General features: G+C 48.2%; 1 protein-coding gene across 8 annotated transcripts; it reads left to right on the forward strand.

Moving 5' to 3' along the window:
• The first annotated feature begins 8,046 nt into the window (after positions 1–8,046).
• On the forward strand, positions 8,047–21,893 carry CDK20 (cyclin dependent kinase 20). Of its 8 annotated transcripts, none has more exons than XM_083420436.1 (9): positions 8,047–8,236; positions 10,008–10,090; positions 10,208–10,321; positions 13,725–13,913; positions 14,063–14,184; positions 14,467–14,529; positions 15,937–16,060; positions 16,201–16,356; positions 21,248–21,893. In XM_083420436.1, the coding sequence occupies exons 2-9, from the start codon at positions 10,016–10,018 to the stop codon at positions 21,434–21,436; spliced, it is 1,032 nt and encodes a 343-aa protein (XP_083276562.1). In that variant the 5' UTR covers positions 8,047–8,236; positions 10,008–10,015; the 3' UTR covers positions 21,437–21,893. The 8 variants fall into 8 exon arrangements, with proteins under 8 accessions (XP_083276562.1, XP_083276556.1, XP_083276558.1 ...); XM_083420430.1 differs by having other exon boundaries at positions 8,185–8,297; positions 9,937–10,090; XM_083420432.1 differs by having other exon boundaries at positions 8,191–8,297.
• The last annotated feature ends 34 nt before the right edge of the window (positions 21,894–21,927 follow it).

Raw genomic sequence — 21,927 nt, forward strand, 5'->3', positions numbered from 1 at the left:
CAGGGCCCTGCAAATAAAGGAACATGTCTGAATACTGACCAGAACGGCATCTGATCTTGTAGCAATGTCACCGCTACAGGGTCAGTCGATGGTGCACATTTTCAAGTTTAGATTTGTTTTTTGTAGTCTGCAGTGATGAGGACTTGAAGCCCAACCTTTATTTTAAAACATAATCCAGCATGCCCTTGATATCTTAAAAGAATGTGTTCTATATGATTGCAGGGACTGCTGTATGTGGTTTGACATTAAGAGGTACAGGATGATGGTGAAATGTATGATACACCGTTCCCCACATCCTTTAGCTGGCTCATCCTGGGACTTCATAACCAGTCCCGGCCACCGCAGTGGTGTTTCATCTCATCCCTGATACTTTCCCCTCCACACACATACTTTCATCAGTATCCCTTTCCCCAAAAAGCAATTTCTGGCCAATGACAACTACGTGAGGTGGAGGTTGCAGAAATTATTGATAGGTCTGCTGTTGTCAAGCGGTGGGTTGGAGAGCCAGTGTGGTGTAGTGGTTAAGAGCAGTAGTCTCGTAATCTGGGAAACCGGGTTCGAGTCTCTGCTCCTCCACATGCAGCTGCTGGGTGACCTTGGGCCAGTCACACTTCTTTGAAGTCTCTCAGCCCCACTCACCTCACAGAGTGTTTGTTGTGGGGGAGGAAGGGAAAGGAGAATGTTAGCCGCTTTGAGACTCCTTAAAGGGAGTGAAAGGCGGGATATCAAATCCAAACTCTTCTTCTCCTTCAAAGATGCAACATCAAAGGAGACCACTGTGTGTTACGCTGAAAGCTTGCCAGTGGTGTCCCGCAGGATTACACCATGCTGTTTATCATTTAGATCAGCGGTTCTTAACCTGTGGGTCCTCAGATGTTGTTGGACTACAACTCCCATCATCTCTGAGCTCTGGCCTTGCTAGCTAGGGGTGATGGGAGTTATAGTTCAACAACATCTGGGGACCCACAGGTTGAGAAAGGCTGATGTAGATGAAGCCACTGGGGGATGTCATCAGGCATTTTGGAATGAAGTGCTACTGATATAGAGATGACACCCAGCTCTATCTTTTCCATCTAAATCAGGAGAGGTGGCTGAGGCGCTAGACAGGTGCTTGGAGGTAGTGATGGGTTCAAGCTAAATCTTGAAGAGACAATGGTTTTCCAAGTTCTCAAGTCCAGGAGGTGGGAAGACAGCCTCGTTCTGGACAGGGTTGTACTCCCCTGGAAGGAGAAAGTTCAAAGGGGGGGGGTACTCCTGGATTCAACATTGTCACTTTAGACCCAGGTGGCCTTGAGACCCAGGGGTGCCTATTTCCAACTGAAGCTGGTACATGAGCGACAGCCCCTTTTGGGCAGAGGTGACCTGGCCATGGTACTCCACACTCCGGAAACTTCCGGCCTGGATTATTGCACTATGTGGGGCTGCCCTTGAAGATGATTTGGGAACATCAACTGGTCCAAAATGCAGCAGCTGGATTACTGGCTGGAGTTGCCTTCTGAGCACATATAACCCCTGTTCTAAAACAGCTGTGTTGGTTGCCAGTTTGTTTCTGGGCCTAATTCCAGGTGCTCACGCTTGTGCTTAAAGCTCTAAATGACTTAGGCCCCAAATATATGAAAGAATGCCTCCTTCTCTACAGACCCTCCCAGATGTTAAGATCAGCAGAGGGGTCCCCACCACCCTCAGATGTTTGGGGTGGTGGCCTGGGAGAGGGCTTGCTTTGTGGCAGCTCCTAAGTCAAGGAATTCTCTCCCCACAGAGGTGCATCTGGTACCTTCACAGCTTTCAGCAGATACAGAAGAAGAAGAAGAAGAAGAAGAAGAAGAAGAAGAAGAAGAAGAAGAAGAAGAAGAGTTTGGATTTGATATCCCGCTTTATCACTACCCGAAGGAATCTCAAAGCGGCTAACATTCTCCTTTCCCTTCCTCCCCCACTGTTTCCCGTTTTTAATTCTGAATTGTTGCAGCCAACCCTGAGACTTGCTGGTAAATAACAGGTGATAAAGTAGTAGCTGTTGTTAATCATCCCTGACCATTGGTCATGCTGGTTGAGGCTGATGGGAGTCCAACAAAGCTGCAGAGCCACAAGTTCTCCACCAGGGCCAGGGCCTTTTCAGTGATGGCTCCGACCTGGTGGAATGCTCTGTCCCATGAGACCAGGGCCCTTCGGGATTTAACCTCCTTCCGTCGGGCCTGTAAGACAGAGCTATTCCACCTGGCCTTTAATTTGAATTCAGCCTGGTCTTTTATTTCCCTTCCCTTCCCTTCTCTTCCCTCCCCCTCCCCTTTTATGAAGATTACCCGCTCTGAGACCCCAAAGTTAATTCTCCCCTGGCCTCCTCGTTGGCCCAAGTAGGACGAATTCAGCCAGCTAGCCCTGGGGATTATCTAATTGATTTTTGAATTTTATTGCTATTCATGTTTTTATACTGTATTTTATGCTGCTTTTATAAATAATAATAATAATAATAATAATAATAATAATAATAATAATATTTTTTTATTTATACCCCGCCCTCCCCAGCCAAGGCCGGGCTCAGAGCGGCTTACAAGCAATAATAAAAACAAGATGAATGATTACAACTTAAAAACAAAAGTAAAATACAACATTAAAATAATGGAACATTAAAATATTAAAATGTAGCCTCATCGCAGGAGGAGAAGGAAAAAAAGAGAAGGAGGGACGGAATCAAATTGGCTCCAAGCCAAAGGCCAGGCAGAACAACTCTGTCTTACAGGCCCTGTGGAAAGAAATCAGATCCTGCAGGGCCCTGGTCTCATGAGGCAGAGCGTTCCACCAGGCCGGGGCCAGAGTTGAAAAGGCCCTGGCTCTGCTTGAAGCCAGTCTAACTTCCTTAGGGCCTGGGACCACTAGGGTGTTGTTATTTATGGACCTTGAGGCTCTCCGTGGGGCATACCAGGAGAGGCGGTCCCGTAGGTATGAGGGTCCTAGGCCGTGAAGGGCTTTAAAGGTCAAAAGCAGCACCTTAAATTTGACCCTGAACCCCACCGGGAGCCAGTGCAGCTTGAAAAGCACTGGGTGAATATGCTCCCATGGCAGAGACCCCGTGAGGAGCCTCGCTGCAGCATTCTGCACCCGCTGGAGTTTCTGGGACAGCTTCAAGGGCAGCCCTTTTAAGTCTTTTAAAGTGTTTTAAATTTGTTGTTAGCCGCCCTGAGCCCAGTTTTTGAACCGGGAAGGGTGGGGTATAAATAAAATATTATTATTATTATCATCCTGCTTTAATCCAGGGGTACGAAACCTGTGGCCCTTCATAGGTTATTGAACGCCAACTCCCATCAGCCCCAGTCAGCACATGGCCAATAGTTTAGCCTGATGGGGCAGCAATATCCAGAGGGCCACAGATTCAGACACTTCCCCAGGCCCAATCTACCTCTGTCCCCCCCATAACTGCACCTGTTCATATTCAGCCTGTTATTTCTCCCAGTCTCCTCTTCTCTGACTTCTTCCTGCATAGATTATTACCTTTTGAGGGCAAGGACCTTGCCTTTCTTTCCCCCCTTTCCCTTTTCTTATGCTGAAAAATACACTAAGGACATAATATAAATAATAACTGTCAGCTGTGGCTCTGACGTCAATTCAAAAATAGGGCGTGAGGGACTGAGTGGGGCCGAGTCTTCCTAAGGACTCAAATCCAAGTTTGCTCCTGACCCATCATTTCTGAAGTGAGAACAGTGGCAGAAAGCAGGGTGGGAGTGGAACACACAGTTTATTAATTAGGCCAGGTATGAAAAGGAATCACAGTTTGTTTGCTTAATGAGACCTTGTGAAGTGTGGCTCATGAAGAAAACCAGCTGTGAACCAGCTTGCCGTTGCGGGAGCCGGAAATAGAGAAGTGTTGTGGCTTTTTAAAAGGCCCCCTGGAACAGACTTATCTGAGCCAGGATTTCATTTGAACTAGATTATTCCAGACCAGGCACAGGCAAACTCTGGCCCTCCAGATGTTTGGGACTACAATTCCCATCACCCCTAGTTAACAGGACCAGTGGTCAGGGATGATGGGAATTGTAGTCCCAAACATCTGGAGGGCTGGAGTTTGCCTATGCCTGTTCCAGACCCTGTTTTTGAGCATGTGAGGAAAGAATAATGGCCATTGTACCTCTGAGCATGTACAGACTGCATTCCACTGGATAACAACAGTCACACACCTGGGTATTTTAGGAGGCAAAACTTCCACCTCAGACTGTTGGAGTTGTACAGCCTACTAGCTGTTGTTACAGGAATCTCTGGTTGCACATGTTCACAGGCACAGCAGGATCACTTCCTGATTTCAAAAGCAGCTGCCGTCTCTGAGAAAATTATGCTCAGATTAATTCCTCGCTAATGCAGCTCATAGGAAGATAGGAAGCTACCTCACACCAAGACAGAACATTGGTCCAGCTCACTCAGTATCATCTGCTGGCTGGGAGCAGCTCTTCAGGGTTGCAGACAGGGGATGATTCCAGCCCTACCTGGTCACGCTGGGGTCTTGTCTAGGCAGACCATGCACTCTACCCCTAACCTATGGCCCCTTCCTCAGTCTCCCAGGGGCACAACATCTGTCTGTTCTAGTGTGTGTCCACACAAGAGGTGTTTATAAGCTTTCAGAAGTAATTTTCATGAATGTCCTGCATTTTTCTCCCAGCCTTAACTTCTGACCCATGTGAAAAATACAGTAAGTATGCACAGTTACATTGCTAGACATTATTACATAATCATGGGACGCGGGTGGCGCTGTGGGTTAAAGCCTCAGTGCCTAGGACTTGCCGATCGAAAGGTCGGCGGTTCGAATCCCCGCGGCGGGGTGCGCTCCCGTCGTTCGGTCCCAGCGCCTGCCAACCTAGCAGTTCGAAAGCACCCCCGGGTGCAAGTAGATAAATAGGGACCGCTTACTAGCGGGAAGGTAAACGGCGTTTCCATGTGCTGCGCTGGCTCGCCAGATGCAGCTTTGTCACGCTGGCCACGTGACCCGGAAGTGTCTCCGGACAGCGCTGGCCCCCGGCCTCTTAAGTGAGATGGGCGCACAACCCTAGAGTCTGTCAAGACTGGCCCGTACGGGCAGGGGTACCTTTACCTTTACCTTATTACATAAATATATATTTATTATTATTGTCCTAATACATATATGATTATAAGTAACCTATTGTATTTTATATAAACTCATTCCAAATATCAGTATATCCAAAGAAAAGTCTATGTCTATATAACTAATCCCTTCATATGTTGCAAGTGTCGTCATGTCATCAATTCACTGATTAACGGGGATCCTATCTTTATTGTTCCAATTAATCAATATCAATATTTTGGCCACAGTTAGGGCACATAGAAAATCCCTTTTTGTTATCCAGTTGTCAACTTCCATACAATAGGTATAGAATTTTTCACACTTTTTTCCTTTCTCTCTCCCTTTCCCCCCTCTTTTATTACTTTATTTTTGTACCTGAAATGCTTCTAATAAAATATCAACAAACAACTTCTGATCCATGTGACCACTTAAGCTTGCCAGCATTCTGATACCCTGGAAGAACAGCCGGGAGCATGCTGGTCACTGCTGCTCACCGTGGGGTGGACCTCACTCGTGATCAACCTAAGACAGTCTGCAGGGTGGGTCTCTACCTGTGGGATAACAGCCTGTGAGTAGCAAAAGGAGACAGGCAGGGAGAATGATGAGCGATTCAGCAGCAGGAGCACATAGTCCTCTGACCCAGCTGCACAGCAGGTGTATGTAAGCAGGTGAGAAAGGAGTGGTGTCACCTGGGTGCTCATTGAGTACTCAATCTTTAGCCCCACACCCATGCGAGGCTGTGAGGGGCAGGCTGCAGGACCTGTGGGTATATTTCCCCCCTTTTGGCTTGCAATGAAACGCTGTGAGCACAGAGACAGCTTGTTCTGTTCCACGCATCCCGGCTGTGATTCTGCTAGGCAAAGAGAGCTCTTGGGTGTTTGGCCAGTCGTGGCAGCAGAATGCCCGTCTGGAGAGAACCAGAATTGCTGCTGGCTGTTCCATTAGAGTTGGTGAAGTGGGAGGCTTTGTGGTGTCGTTTTGTGTGACACGGTTTTGCAGAAAGGTAGGCTACGGATGTTCTCTGCGGACCTGAGTTCATAGGCCCAGCATTTGGGCACTGTTGCTTGCACAGACCCTCACTGGTGAGGGGAGAGACTTCATCAGGCAAGGCCTTCTTCCACCTGCCTGAGGCAGAAATCCAGTGAAAGCAAAGTTGATCTTTTATTATCTGTTGCAACAGAGTCCTCGCCCCTTTGTCAGGAGGCAAAGGACCCAGAATCAAGAAAAAGCGCTCTTTTTAAATGTTTGCCTTTTGGCATGAAGAAGGACATCCCCTTTTGCAGATGTCAGAAATACAGCGCACATAAGGCGGGGTTACAGTGGCTCAGGCAAGTCAAGGTGTGACATTGCTGAGGATGTAGCAAGTTTCACATAGTTTTACACAAAGCATTTGCGTTTGATAAAGACAATCAGGAAGCCAATCAGGCATCCCCTTTGCCAGGTGTTATGTACTGAGTTGAATAGGATTCAAACTGCAGCAGTCTGATTGGTCCTAGAACAATGCAGCAGTATGATTGGTTGGCAGGAACCACCCAATCATGCTCCAGATAGAAGTGAATCCACAACCTGATTGGCTTACAGTAGAATTCCGGAATTAGCCAATCATGTGCAGCCCATTGTGTAAATAATGTATATAAGGCAGATACTTTGAGGGGACATTCATTCCTCCTCACCACTATGAGCTGAATAAAGAGCATGAAATCACTTTGCGACTCTGAGTATATTTCACCAGGGATCAGCAAACCTTTTCAGCAGGGGGCTGGTCCACTGTCCCTCAAACCTTCTGCGGGGACAGACTATTTTGTGGGGGGGGGGGGATGAATGAATTCCTATGCCCCACAAACAACTCAGAGGTGCATTTTAAATAAAAGCACACATTCTGCTCATGTAAAAACACGCTGATTCCCAGACCGTCTGTGGGCCAGATTTAGAATGCAATTGGGCCAGATCTGGCCCATGGGCCTTAGTTTGCCTATCCATGCTCTATGCAGAGCATCTGAGCAAACAAAGGCAAATTCAGGTACTTCCCAATAGGTTAGCTGCCCAAGTGATCTCAGGCTAGGGCAGGCATAGGCAAACTCCGGCCCTACAGATGTTTGGGACTACAATTCCCATCATCCCTGACCACTGGTCTTGTTAGCAGGGGATGATGGGAATTGTAGTCCCAAACATCTGGAGGGCCGGAGTTTGTCTATGCCTGGGGTAGGGGAATAACGGAGGATTACTCGCAATGCGAAGGGGCAATAATACATTGTTCCATGGGGAAACTCAGGTCTTCCTTGTTATTTATTTTCATGTATATTCTGGGGACATGTGGCGCACAACAGATGTATAGAGGAGGGAAAAGGGGGGAGGTATTTAATGGGCATTTTCCTGGTAACTCTTGGTAAGTAAAAGATGTGTAAAACTGCATAGAAATCATTAAAAGTGATTGCCAAGTAATTTCAATTACGTATATTGTTTATTAATCTTTGTTGTTGTTATTGTTTTTGTTGTTTAGCATTACCGGACATTTTCAGAAGGTAAAATTATTTGGTTTTCCAAATGCAGTTTATGTGCCAAAACCGTAGGCTTGCCAAGCAAAATGTTGTCCAATCACAAAAATAATAGCAGATTTTAATTCCTCACACCCAAAAACGTATTTTCAAGACCCCCCCCCCAACAGAAGAAATTTGCAAAAATAAGTACCACCCCCTAAAATGACACGCCCTACCCCAGCACCCGGGTTGGCTACCCCTGCTTTAAGGGGTTTGCTCTGTCCGGGCGATGACAGGGTTAAAAGCAAAGCGTCGGGGATGGGTTGCTAGGCAACGCGGCTGCCTCCCGAATCCAGGCCAAAGAGATGTAATGGTTCCTCGTGCAGCCATCACTTCCGGTTCCCAATTAGCCACCCCTGTGCGAGAGGCGAGAGTGGCGGAAGCCGGCGGCGAGAAGGCAATGCAGATCTTTAAATAGGTGGGTGGTGGGACGATGCCCGTCCAGCTTTCTATTCCGCCCCCCCACCTCTATAAAAGGGGGGGGATGTGAGACTATATATTTCCACTACCTTCGCCCCGCAGAGGGAGGAGGTTGCTGGCTGCAACGGAGAACCTGAGCTGTCGTTTGGGAACCACCAGGACTGAGCCCCAGAGGCTGAAGGGGAAGGAGAGGTGCATGATGGGAAAGGAGGAGGTGATGATGCTTGCAGTGGGTCCTTGGCGGGGATGCTGTACCTGTGCCTGTACCTGTACCTGTGGGTATCCCAGCTGAGCTCCCCCAGGCGCAGATTCCTGAGTTTTGCAGGGAGCCAAGCTGGGTGGGGATGGGGGGTGGGGGTGGCTGGTTGGGGGCTGTGCCTGGGGGTCCCCCTGACTCAGCCCGGTGCTGAGTGCGAATCCTCCAGTGTATGAAGCGACCCCCCTCCCTCCAGGTGTGTTCATGCAAGCAGGGCTGGCCCCCACCCAGGACAGGAAATATCTTTGCAAATGTTGGATCCCATCCCATGCAGGGATAAGGGCTTGCCTTGTGGGGTTAGTTCTGGAGATGTTGTGGGGCTGAAGCGGAGGGGGGCTTTTCCGTTGAGAGAAGGGGGAGGTGGTGAATGCAGCAGGAGGGGTGTGGTAAAGGTAAAGGGACCCCTGACCGTTAGGTCCAGTCGTGGCCGACTCTGGGGTTGCGGCGCTCATCTCGCTTTACTGGCCGAGGGAGCCGGCGTACAGCTTCCAGGTCATGTGGCCAGCATGACTAAGCCGCTTCTGGCGAACCAGAGCAGCGCACGGAAACGCCGTTTACATTCCCGCCAGAGTGGTACCTATTTATCTACTTGCACTTTGACGTGCTTTCGAACTGCTAGGTTGGCAGGAGCAGGGACCCAGCAACGGGAGCTCACCCCATCGCAGGGATTCGAACCGCCGACCTTCTGATCGGCAAGTCCTAGGCTCTGTGGTTTAACCCACAGCGCCACCCGCGTCCTGTAAAACCATGGCCAGGGTCAGGGCCGGATTTAGGTTTGATGAAGCCCTAAGCTGCTGAAGGTAATGAGGGCCCTTTAGTGATCCAGTTGTCCTTTGTCAACAACAAATTGTCACTGTTTTTTGTGTTGAATATCTGCTATATGGTAATTTATGGACCTCTTAAGGGTGTTGGGTGTAGCTCTGCAAAGAGAAACTACAAGTTCCCTGCGTTTTTTTCTGGAAAGTCTGCCCTTAACAGTTTTGGCTTCCCGCAAAGAGACTTGTAATTTTGTGAAGTGTTTCCAATTTCTTTTTTGCATACCTTCATACAACTTCGGTACTTTTGCTGGAGACCTGTGGAAGTAAATTAAGTTTGACATATTTATAGATATCTGCACTAGTGTGACAATCTGGAACCAGATTAAATTTTTTGTGTGGGCATACGTATAGAAATCTGTAGCCCTGCAACGATCTGCTATTGCATTAAATGTATAGTATAGGATTAAATGTACGTATAGACACAGCTATAGCGATCTGAGGCTGAGACATACCACTGAGTATGCATTAATAATAATAATAATAATAATAATAATTTATACCCCACCCTTCCCAGTTCAGAAAACCAGCCTCAGGGCAGCTAACAACAAATTTAAAACACTTAATTGATGCAACAAAAAACAGGATAAAATACAGTATAAAACATGAATAACAATAAAGCCAGAATTCAAAAATCAATTTAGGGGGGAAATCCATCCAATAAACATTAGATGATCACCAGGGCCAGCTGGCTGAATTAGTCCTATTTGGGCCAACAAGGAGACCAGGGGAGAATTAGGTGTGGGATCCCAGAGTGGGTCATCTTCATAAAAAGGGGAGGGGGAGGGAAGGAAGGGGAATAAAAGATCAGGCTAAGTTCAGATTGAAAGCCAGGCGGAATAGCTCTGTCTTACAGGCCCTGCGGAAGGAACTTAAATCCTGCATTGTGACTGAATTCCCTTTTCTACAAATAGAGGCCACCATGGACCAATATAGCATCCTAGGCCGCATTGGAGAAGGAGCCCATGGGATCGTTTTCAAAGCCAAGAACATAGAAGTAAGTGGGGTCTCACCTTTCACCAGGGTATTTTCACTCTCGGTATTTTTCTCAAGCTCTGGGAGAAGAATGAGTCAAGCAGGGGAGTAGAGAGCTTTTGGGTTTCTTTCACTGCAGACAGGTGAGACTGTTGCGCTGAAGAAGGTGGCTCTCCGCAAGTTAGAGGATGGGATCCCCAATCAAGCACTTCGGGAGATCAAGGCCCTGCAGGAGATTGAGGAAAATCAACACGTGAGTAGCCGGTTTGAATTTCTTTTGTGTGTGTTTACCTCAGTTTACCTTCGGCTGAGAAGAAGGGAGGATGTGGTTTGGGTTACGATAGCCTTAGAAATAAATTGTGTTAGTTGGCCAAAGCTGCTAGTTTCTTAAACCGTGGATCTGGAACTCCATGCTACTGCAGTAAGATGCAAATGAAATTGTGTCAACTGGACAAATCTGCTTTCGTTCGCCAGTTGTTGTTTTTTTAAAAAAAATTGCACGTTTGCATTTTAAAATATTTGTCGCACTGTATGAGATTTTGTCTAGGCCCGGAAAAAGAACAGCGATAAGAATTGTTTCATAAAGATGGGAGGCAGAGGATGGTGAATGCTCACCAGAAGTGGATAATGGTTATGATGAGGGAATCTTGTAAATCGGTGGAAAGTTCATCCAGGTCCTCTCTGTGTCAAGGCTTTTTTTTTTTTTTTTTGTAAACTTGAGGGCTGGAAACCTTGGGAGTGGGGTGGGGGGTGGGGAGAAGAAAAACACACACTGAAACGCAAATTATCCAATTCCACATTAGAGGACGTGATCTTATAGCATAACAACGTGGCAGGCTTATTGTTCAAAGCATATGAAACAAGGTGCTCATGTATTTCTAGCTGTGAGATGTGGTTGACATTACTATTTCTCTCTCTTGGGTTGTGGCAGAGACTGTGCTGAGTTTGGTGCAGCTGTCCTGTCAGGGATATGGGTTATCAGTGGTTAGGATCAAACACCAGGCTGTCACATTGTTCTGGTCCAAGTGGAAGAGGGAACCAGGTCAGCTAGTATTGATTCAGCAGTAGGGATGTACAGTGAGGGGGGAAAGTATTTGATCCCCTGCTAAATTTGCCTGTTTTCCCTCTGACGAAGAAATGACCAGTCCATTACAATGCACATCAATCTCTGACTTTTGTCTTCTGGGTTTCTGGGGGTTTTCCTGTTGTTATTCTGTCTCTCACAGCTACAATAAACCTACCATTAAAATTATGGACTGGTCATTTCTTCATCAGAGGGCAAACAGGCAAATTTAGCAGGGGATCAAATGCTCCCCCCCCACTGTAGTTAGGATCTATGAATACCTTAACAACTGTAATTGTGAAATAAAGGTAAAGGGACCCCTGACCATTAGGTCCAGTCGTGGCCGACTCTGGGGTTACGGCGCTCATCTTGCTTTATTGGCCAAGGGAGCCGGCATACAGCTTCCGGGTCATGTGGTCAGCATGACTAAGCCACTTCTGGCGAAGCAGAGCAGTGCACGGAAACGCCATTTACCTTCCCGCTGGAGCGGTACCTAATTATCTACTAGCACTTTGACATGCTTTCGAACTGTTAGGTTGGCAGGAGCAGGGACCGAGCAACAGGAGCTCACCCCGTCGCAGGGATTCGAACCGCCGACCTTCTGCTTGGCAAGTCCTAGGCTCTGTGGTTTAACCCACAGCGCCACCCAAGTCCCTAATTGTGAAATACAAACCACCAAATAAAGAATCGCTCATAGTTTTTGCCAAAAACAGAGAAAATGCTGATTGCTGGGGAATTGGGATTGGGGAATTGACCTGGTCAGCAGCAGAGATTCCCTGATGGTAGCGTAGCTCATTGTTTTCAGTCTAATGCTTTCTGGGGTTCCCTTGCACACATGGAGCTCTGTATGAGTTTTCCATGCATGCACTGGAGACCTTAGTTTGGTATTTGCGGATCCCTACTCTCCTTCTTTTTTCAAGCCCTTTCTAGTTCCAAATTCAGCAAAGAAAGAAAAGGGGCTTGCAAAACCCAAGCTGCGCCAAAGCATTTAAATCAAGCTGTGTTTGGCTAAACTAATTCCAGATACAGAATTTCGGCATTTGTTTTGGGAAACAATGACCGCATTAAAGCTCCAGAGACCCTGAAAGTGACCAGGGACCTGGTCATATTAACATTCTTTCAAGAGTTCAGGTGTGCTTTGCATACGTTACCTTTCTGTAACCTTGAAGCAAACTTATAAGGTAGGTCAATGCAATTACAGTGGTACCTCGGGTTACATACGCTTCAGGTTAAATACGCTTCAGGTTACAGACTCCGCTAACCCATAAATATTACCTCGGGTTAAGAACTTTGCTTCAGGATGAGAACAGAAATTGTGCTCCGGTGGCGCGGCGGCAGCAGGAGACCCCATTAGCTAAAGTGGTACCTCAGGCTAAGAACAGTTTCAGGTTAAGAACGGACCTCCGGAACGAATTAAGTACGTAACCAGAGGTACCACTGTATTGTCTCCAGTGTGGTGAAGTTGTTAGCAGGTTGGACTGGGACATGAGAAACGGGGGTTCGTATCCTCAATCGTCCATAAAGCTCACTGGGTTGCCTTAGGCCAGTCACTGCCTCTCAGGGTTGTTGTGAGGATTAAATGAGGGGGAATAACTTTGTATGCCTCATTGGAGAAATAGGTGGGGTATAAACGCAATCAGTAAATATTGGAGAAGGGGGGTAGGGCTGATGCTGAGGCAAAGATGTGCCTAAAGCCATTTCATTGGTTTATGGCTGAGGTGGGATTTGAGGGGGGCAAGGGCCGCGATACAGTTGTAGAGGATCTGCTGTGCATACAGAAGATTCCAGATTTGAGCCCCATCGGCATCTCCAGAAAGGGCTGGGAAGGTTTGCTGCCCGGAACCTGGAGTTCTGCTTCTCTGTTCCTGTGAGGACTTCCTTATTTCTCTCTCGGCCTCCCTTTCTTTCTTTAATGATCTTTTTATTTTATTTTTTAACAAAGGAGAAATAAAAATAAAATAAACATACATCAAAAAACAGTACAAAATCCAAATATTGAGATGACTCTGAATCTCCTGACTTCCCCCCATCCCTTCCATGGGTCCTTTTGATTCTATTTTCAACTGCATATCAATACTTCTCCAATTTTCCATCTTATCTATACATTCTGCTACATTACAAGTGTATTTAAAATCCTGCTCATGTTTTGACCTGTTTACAATGATTTTGTATATGCATTAGAAACATTTCCCATTCTTTTTAAAATTTCTTCTTGATTCCTGAGCTTCCCAGTTACCGTATTTTTTGCTCTATAAGACTCACTTTTTCCCTCCTAAAAAGTCAGGGGAAATGTGTGTGCGTCTTATGGAGCGAATGCAGGCTGCGCAGCTATCCCAGAAGCCAGAACAGCAAGAGGGATTGCTGCTTTCTTGCTGTTCTGGCTTCTGAGATTCAGAATATTTTTTTTCTTGTTTTCCTACTCCAAAAACTAGGTGCGTCTTGTGGTCTGGTGCGTCTTGTAGAGCGAAAAATACGGTAATTGTGCCATTTCGGCATAGTCCCATCAACTTGATTTCCCATCCTAGTCTCTCGGCCTTTTTGGCCACTACACATTGAAGAGTCGGAAGGCAACTCCTCCTCTCCCTCTCCCCAGGTGGTGAAGCTGAAGGATTTCTTCCCCCACGGCACAGGCTTTGTGCTCGTCTTCGAATACATGCTGTCCGACTTGTCGGAGGTCATCCGCAACTCAGAGCAGCCCCTGACCGAGGCCCAGGTCAAAGGCTACATGCTGATGCTGCTCAAAGGGGTGGACTTCTGCCATGCCAACTCCATCATGCATCGGGTGAGGCCTGCTCTGGCTCCCAGATGGCTTTCTTCTCCCCGAGATCCCACCTCACCTTTTCTCACCTGTTTGCGCTGTACTCCTCTTCACCCCTCGGCTCTCCCGTTAAAAACTGCAGGTATTTCCGAACTCCTCCCTGTCCTTTTCAGGATCTGAAACCGGCCAATTTGCTGATCAGCTCCACGGGCCAGCTGAAAATTGCTGATTTTGGCCTGGCCAGGGTGTTCACCAGCGATGGAGAGAGACTGTATAGCCACCAAGTGGCCACCAGGTGAGTCGGGATGGGCAGGGGTGTGGGCTGAGCATGAAGCCAGGGAAGGGAGAGCCAACTCCTTGCTCCTGCTGGAATGACCACAACAAGAAACAGCTCTCCCTCCATGGCGCTTGCAGTCTGGCTTAGCATTGAGAATGCTGTGGAGTCTGATGGCTGCCAGGACCTGTCTCTTGAGATTAGTGAGCAGTGTTGAGCCTGGTAGCTGGAGCTGGGAAGCACTAAAGGTGAATGTGTTTTGGTACGCTCAAAGATGTGACTTGCCTAACCTTTCTGCATTAGGTGGTACCGGGCTCCCGAACTCCTGTACGGTGCTCGGAAATATGATGAAGGTGTGGATCTCTGGTGAGTATATTTGCCCTGTCTTTTGCTACAAAAGCAGGGATGGAGAAACTGTGGCCCTCCAGATGTCATTGGACTACATCTCCCATCATCTCTGACCATTGGCCATGCTGTCTGCTGAGGATGACAGACGCCTGAAGGGTTACATAATCACATGAAAAAGTAGAAAATCTCCCCCCCCTCCTTTCCGTTCCGTTCCTCGTACCAATATGTCTACCATTCTCTGATGTTATCTTTGTTCCTTCCGTCCCGTTCTCAGTGGTAAAATTATTAGCAGATCAAAACAGAGACAGTTCTTTAAGGGGGAGGGTTGTTAAATTAATCACATAAGAAAGTAAAAGGTCTCCCCCACCCTTTCCGTTCCATTCTGTTCCACCTACCAACATGTCTGCGATTCTCTGATGTTATCTCTATTCCTTCCGTCCCAATCTTCTTCATCTCAGTGGTAAAATAATTAGCAGATAAAAACACTCCTGACCTCTCTTGAAGCATGTGCGTTTACTTTCTCCAATTGTTTCTTCTTTTTAAGCAACGCAACCAGATTCGCTCCTGAAAGTAGCTTCCGGGAGTTCCAAGCCTGTTCGAGGGCTTTCCGCCCAGTGCCTCACCCCCTCCTTCAATCGAACTCGGGGGTGATTTATGGCAACCGCGGGCGAGGGCAGCATCTTCCCCTTCCACTGGCGAGAGCCAGTGTGGTGTAGTGGTTAAGAGCGGTAGTCTCATAATCTGGGGAACTGGGTTCGCGTCTCCGCTCCTCCACATGCAGCTGCTGGGTGACCTTGGGCCAGTCACACTTCTTTGAAGTCTCTCAGCCTCACTCACCTCACAGAGTGTTTGTTGTGGGGGAGGAAGGGAAAGGAGAATGTTAGCCGCTTTGAGACTCCTTAAAGGGAGTGAAAGGCGGGATATCAAGTCCAAACTCCTCCTCCTCCTCCTCTTCTTCTTCTTCTTCTTCTTCTTCTTCTTCTCAGGGAAGATGAGGGAGACTGATTTTACTCCTCATAATCAGCCTCTAATTACCTCGTACAAGCTGGATAGATGGTATTGTCAGCCATCTTCCAAGGCGCCCCAGCGGCCCCTGTGCCCAAATAGGCTTCTAAGGAGTTTACAAAATAAAAAAGGCAGGTTACATAAACCTTCCATAGGATTTGCTTGGGGTGTCTCTGTGTGTGGAAGACGTATACAATATAAAACGAAGCCAGTTTGGTGCCTATTTAACTATCAAGCCTCTCAGCTAGAAATCCAAAATTTCTTCACATCCTTGCAGCAGTACAAAACTGCCCAGTTCCACACCAGTTTGAATATGCAGTGCAGAACCCAAAACACGAATGTGGCTGGTTTCTGAGCCTCGTGCATTTCACCTCTGTTTTGACCCTGCTTCGGCTGCCCACCCTCTCTCTCTTTGACCAGGGCTGTGGGATGCATCTTTGCTGAACTCCTCAACAACTCCCCACTTTTCCCTGGAGAAAACGATATTGAGCAGCTGTGCTGTGTCCTCCGAGTCCTTGGGACCCCAAACCAGAAGATCTGGCCGGTGGGTTTGGTAGTTATGGGATTGCCCACAGGGGTTGTTGCGGGTCGGCGTCCCGTGCTTTTGTCTCTGGGAGGAATGGGGGCAGTTTAAAAACAGAGAAGCTTGAGAGCTCACGTTTCCCAACTTCTGTTTGGGAGCAGGAGATCACAGAGTTGCCGGACTACAACAAGATTTCCTTCAAAGAGAAGCTGCCAATTCCTCTGGAGCAGGTGGTGCCCGACGCCTCCCCACAAGCCGTGCAGCTCCTGAAACAGTTCCTGGTCTATCCTTCCAAGCAGCGTGTTCAGGCAGCACAGGTAAGAGATGCAAGGAGGTTCCTGGCTGGCCTTTGCAGATACCAGAGCAGGGAATAGGGCGAGGAATTCTGTTGGGTTGTAGGAAGTGAGTACAGTCATACCCCACAAGACAAATGCCTCACAAGCCGGAAAACCCGCTAGACGAAAGGGTTTTCCGTTTTTCGATGCACTTTGCAGGACAAATTTCCCTATGGGCTTGCTTCGCAAGATGAAAATGTCTTGCGAGTCTTGAGATTTTTTTTTGCTCCCCACCCCCTTTTTCTAAGCCGCTAAACCGCTAATAGCCTTTTAGCAGCTAATCCGCTAATCCCTTAAGGCTTTAATAGCCGCTAATAGCGCTAAGCCGCTAATAGGGTTGCTTCACAAGACGAAAAAACTGCTAGTCGAAGAGACTCGCGGAACAAATTAATTTCGTCTTGCGAGGCACCACTGTACAGTCATACCTCGGGTTACAGCCGCTTCAGGCTGCATTTTTTCGGGCTGCGGACTGCTGAAACCCGGAAGTACCGGAACAGGTTACTTCCGGGTTTTGGTGGTCGTGCATGCGCAGAAGCGCCGAATTGCAACCTGCGCATGCGCAGACGTGGGTTGTGAATGTTGTGGGTTGCGAATGTGCATCCTGCACGGATCACGATCGCAACCCAAGCGCCCACTGTACTGGGTGCACGCTGTAATGGCTGGTCACCATACTTCAGCTGAATGTTGTTTAATCAATCAATCAATCTTTATTACGGTCCAGAGACCCAACAAATCATTACAAAGCAATGCACAATTCAGACAGCCTACCTCCAGGTTAAACAAGCATTTTGTTTAGACTTAAAGATAGGGATCATTGGTTCTTGCAACCACTGATAAAAACTTTGCCACTGCTAATGTTCTAGCGTTTGTCCAGTCTTCCAGTAGGAACCTGACATAGTGAGCCTCTGATTTTCCCAGGAAAGGTACCAGCAAGGGTAATATCAGTTCAGCCCTGGCTTGCTCATATTTCGCAAAGTGCAGCAAAATATGTCTTATAGAATCGATGTCTTGAGCACATGAGCAAAGTCTGTCTTGGTAGGGGACTCCTCTCCACCTGCCATCCAACACTGCAGAAGGAAAGACGTTTAGTCTGGCTTTGGTGAATAACCTTCGATAATTTTGTACTGTCAGGTTTTTAATGTAAGGTGTTAAGACATGCCCATATTGTACTCCTACTGCCAGTGGACTACAGACACATTGGCGCTTTAATAAATAGCAAAGTTAGACCTGCACACCTCTGTGAGCCTGCGAGGTCTGTGCAGCTCACCAGCTGTGGGATTAGCAGGAATCTCACAGATGGATGATTGTAGAATTGGTGCTTGGAGTAGTCCTGGCGTTGGGTTGTCCCTGCCACGTGGTTCCTTCCTTTTGGCCCTTTGGGGAGCATGGGGAACTGCCCAACTGGGGGAGTTCTGTGCTCCAAGAGACCCCATTCCCCTCTAGAATGTGCCAGTGGCGTAGTGTGGGGGGTGCAGGGGGGGGCCGGCCGCACTGGGCGCAACATCTGGGGGTTAGGGTTAGGGGGCGCAAATCCACAGGTTAGGGGGCGCAAATTCATGGGTTGGGGGGCGCAAATTACCTGCCTTGCCCCGGGTGCTGACAACCCACGTTACGCCACTGGAATGTGCTCTCCAGGTGTTCTGGAAGAGGCCTTCACCATGAATACACGCCTCTTTTAAATACAGTCATACCTCATGTTACGTTTGCTTCAGGTTGAGCGTTTTCAGGTTGCGTCCCGCGATGACCTGGATGTTACTTCCGGGTTTTTCCGCTTGCGCATATGCGCAAAATGACATCATGCGCAGAAGCGGCAAATTGCTACCCACGTACGCGCAGACGCGGGTTGCGTTCTGCTCATGTTGCAAACGGGCCTCCAGAACGGACCCCGTTCGCAACCAGAGGTACCACTGTACGTGCGTTCTTTTCTGGGCCAGGGGAGATGCACCTCACATCAACACATGCTTGGAACACTCAATGGAAAGGGCAGTTGTTGTGCTCCAAGTTGCCACCAGAGGGCACCCCAGTCTATTTCCATTGGCCTTTCATGGGGCCTGGCTTTCCCATGTTCCCCAAGTGAGGGGATGAGAGGACACCCATCTCACTGCTTGAATGTGGCTATTTATTTAGATGCATGAATGGCTATTAGTAACTGAAGTTTAGATAACGAAGAAATGTGTGTGGGGGGGAGGTTAAATGGAGGGGAAGGGAAGAGACAGTCTAGGTTTCAGGGTCACTTCTACACAATACACTTAAAAGTGTATTGCTCAGAGGTTTTTTAAAAAAATGTATTTTTATTAAAGATTTTCTTGATTTACAAAAGTATGTGCAATGTCTCTCATATTCTTTTTCTTTTCATGTAACATTTTTACAAATCAGTTTCACTTGTTGAGCCATTAGGAAGAAAAGGAGATGTGCAGAGGTTTTCAACCTTTTTGAGTCCATGGCTCCTTTGACCAACTACATAGAATCATAGAATCATAGAGTTGGAAGAGACCACAAGGGCCATCGAGTCCAACCCCCTGCCAAGCAGGAAACACCATCAGAGCACTCCTGACATATGGTTGTCAAGCCTCTGCTTAAAGACCTCCAAAGAAGGAGACTCCACCACACTCCTTGGCAGCAAATTCCACTGTCAAACAGCTCTTACTGTCAGGAAGTTCTTCCTAATGTTTAGGTGGAATCTTCTTTCTTGTAGTTTGGATCCATTGCTCCGTGTCCGCTTTCTTTCTGTGGCACCCCTGTGGGCCTCAGGAGCCCACCCTGCAGAGCTGGCAGCCTCTTTCTCATTTTTAAAAATATATTTTTATTAATTTTTACATATCATTCCCAACAATCATATAACATATTTTCTTATCTTATACAAAGTTTTGGACTTCCATCAACCACATCTGAAGATTTTTCAATCTTTTATCACTTAATCTACGTTTTTTAATTTCCTTATTACTTTTAATTGTCCTTAACTAATAATTCTCCTCATAATCTTCTCTGCAATATTTCGCACAATCCTCCTTGCAAAACTTCTGACAGTCCTGCTGCCTCTCACCCTTTTTCAAACACCCTCCTTTGTGGCGTGTTCCCTCAGCCTCCTCTCCCCTCTCCTTGGGAGTCCTCTGGGCATCCACTGCTACCGTCCCTGGCCTCTGGTCTGCCCCTGCCCCAAAGAGAGGTGCCTTCTCACACTGCCCCTTAGGCGCCTGGGACTTGTCTGTCCATTCCCAACAGCAAGGGCTGGTGGACTGGATGGCTTGCTTGCTCCGAGGCCACCTCAGCTCCTGGCAACCAGCCCCCCTTGGCCAGCCCCAGAGGCACCATTCGCCTGGGGAGCTTGCAGCCAGGGCTGCTGCAACAAACAGCTGTGCGAGCCTTTGGGAGGCAGAGACAAAAGAGGACATCAGAGGAGAGAGGGAAGGAAAGAGGGACAGAGGCCAGGGTTGCCCACGGCACCCCAGACCATCATTCAAGGCAACCCAAGGGGCCACGGCACACTGGTTGAAAACCTCTGTCCTAGAGAATCCTGGGAATGGTAGCTTACCTCTCACTGAGCTGCAATTCCTAGCACCCTTAACAAAGGACAGTTCCCAGGATTCATTGAGGAAAGTCTTTAAATGTGTGTTAAATGTGCTTTAAATGTATGGTATGGATGAGATCCCAGTTTGCATGCACAGGACCTTCTTCAGCCTCCATGCACAACTTGGTTTACCTCTGAATACCTTGTGTTAAAGCAAATGTGGAGAAACCCACCATCACCTTCAAGCCTGTGAGCTGGCAGAGACCTCTTTTTGCTGGCTGCTGCTGGGCTGCAGGCACACCCAGTGGCGTAGCGTAGGTTGTCAGCACCCGGGGCAAGGCAAGTAATTTGCGCCGCCCCCCCGCTGCACTGTCCCTCCCCCAGATAGTCCCTCGCTCTCTCTCCGCACTGCACCGCACGCCTGGCACCCTCCCCTCCACAGTGGGCTGCGACCCGGCGGCTCGGATCGGATTTGCACAGCCAGCACTGCAGTGAGAGAGAGTGAGTGAGCCAGGTAGGGGCAGAGAGCTGCGAGTGCGAGCGCCGCCCCCCTCCCCGATGTTGCACCCGGTGCGGCCGGCCCCCCCTGCACCCCCCACGCTACGCCACTGGGCACACCAGACGCTTGAAGCACATGGCTCCCCCAAGGGATCCTGGGAATTGTAGTTTATTAAGGGTGCTGGGAACTGTAGCTCTGCAAGGAATAAACTACCGCTCCTTAGATTCTTGGTAGAGGATTTGCTTGGTGGGCTAGTTGGCCCTTGGCCTCATCCAGCCCAGCCATTTTGTACTTCCTTCTCCAGGCGCTGTTGCACCCCTGCATGAATGAATTTATTATTTCGGTCACAGACCAGTTCCAGCCCACATACAATATCAAGGAAGTCATAAAACACAATAGGGATACATTTGAATTTGCAATTAGGTTATAACAGGGACAATACAGTGGTACCTTGGGTTAAGTACTTAATTCGTTCCGGAGGTCCGTTCTTAACCTGAAACTGTTCTCAACCTGAAGCAGCACTTTAGCTAATAGGGCCTCCTGCTGCTGCCGCACCGCCAGAGCACAATTTCTGTTCTCATCCTGAAGCAAAGTTCTTAACCTGAAGCCCTATTTCAAGGTTAGCGGAGTCTGTAACCTGAAGCGTATGTAACCTGAAGCGTATGTAACCCGAGGTACCACTGTACAGATATAGCTACAGTTAAAAAATATACAAATTAAAACTTAGTCGTTAACATATAACCTATAATTATCATTTAAAACCTTAATCATTATGATAACACAGCTTGTTCCCTAAGTTTTATGGCAATCGCACAGCCATTGGCTTCATCCAGCCCAGCCATTCTGTACTTCCTTTCCTTCTGCAGGCGCTGTTGCACCCCTATTTCTTCACTCCCCCGCTGCCGGCCCACCACCTGGAGCTGCCCATCCCTCAGCGTGGGGGCAAAAAAGCCCACCAGGGCCCCCAGCACCAGCGTGACTTCCATGTGGAGCAGCCTCTGCAGGAGTCGGTGGTGGACCTGGAGCTTGTGGCGCCTTACGTGGTTGACGTATGAAAAGAGGGTCTCTTTGCTCTTCGTGGGGCAGCGGGATTTCTGCTGCCCCTCTCTTGGGTCAGGAGAGCTAGTTCATCTTAAGCAGGATTGAGCCGCTTCGTTGAACTGGCAGGAACGGGGTGGCAGAAGACAGAACTGGAGCAGGGGCAGCTGGCAGTGTGGACAAGGGAAACTTCTCTTGCCTGAAATCTCCCTTGATGCTGCTGTGAAAGAGACAGGAGCCCCGTTCAGGGCAGGAGTGGATCAATTCCTTATTCCTCTGGAGCCGAGTTGGAAACCTTGGGCACAAAGGGCTGCCAGACAAGTTGGCCTTGCCAGCCTCTTCATAAAAGCCACCACTTTGGACCTTTCCTTCCAGGACTTTGGGGTGTTTTTAGCTCCCTGCTTCTGTGGTGAAGCTCTTTTGTAGCGGCTCCGTAGCAGCGTTTTGTAATTAAATAATTTGTTAAAACAGTGAGCCAAATTCCTGGTCTCTTTCTTGGATCAAAGAC

This window comes from Podarcis tiliguerta (genome assembly GCF_965153285.1).
Source record: "Podarcis tiliguerta genome assembly, chromosome: 17".
NCBI lineage: Eukaryota > Metazoa > Chordata > Lepidosauria > Squamata > Lacertidae > Podarcis > Podarcis tiliguerta.

Excerpts from the sequence above, each read along its gene's own strand:
- CDK20 (XM_083420430.1), top strand. The coding sequence starts at position 8,269 with ATGCTGTACCTGTGCCTGTACCTGTACCT. Across the intron at positions 8,298-9,936 it reads CTGTGCCTGTACCTGTACCT|CTCTGTCTTACAGGCCCTGC; the intron begins GTGGGTATCCCA and ends CAGGCGGAATAG. Across the intron at positions 14,185-14,466 it reads AGCCACCAAGTGGCCACCAG|GTGGTACCGGGCTCCCGAAC; the intron begins GTGAGTCGGGAT and ends TTTCTGCATTAG.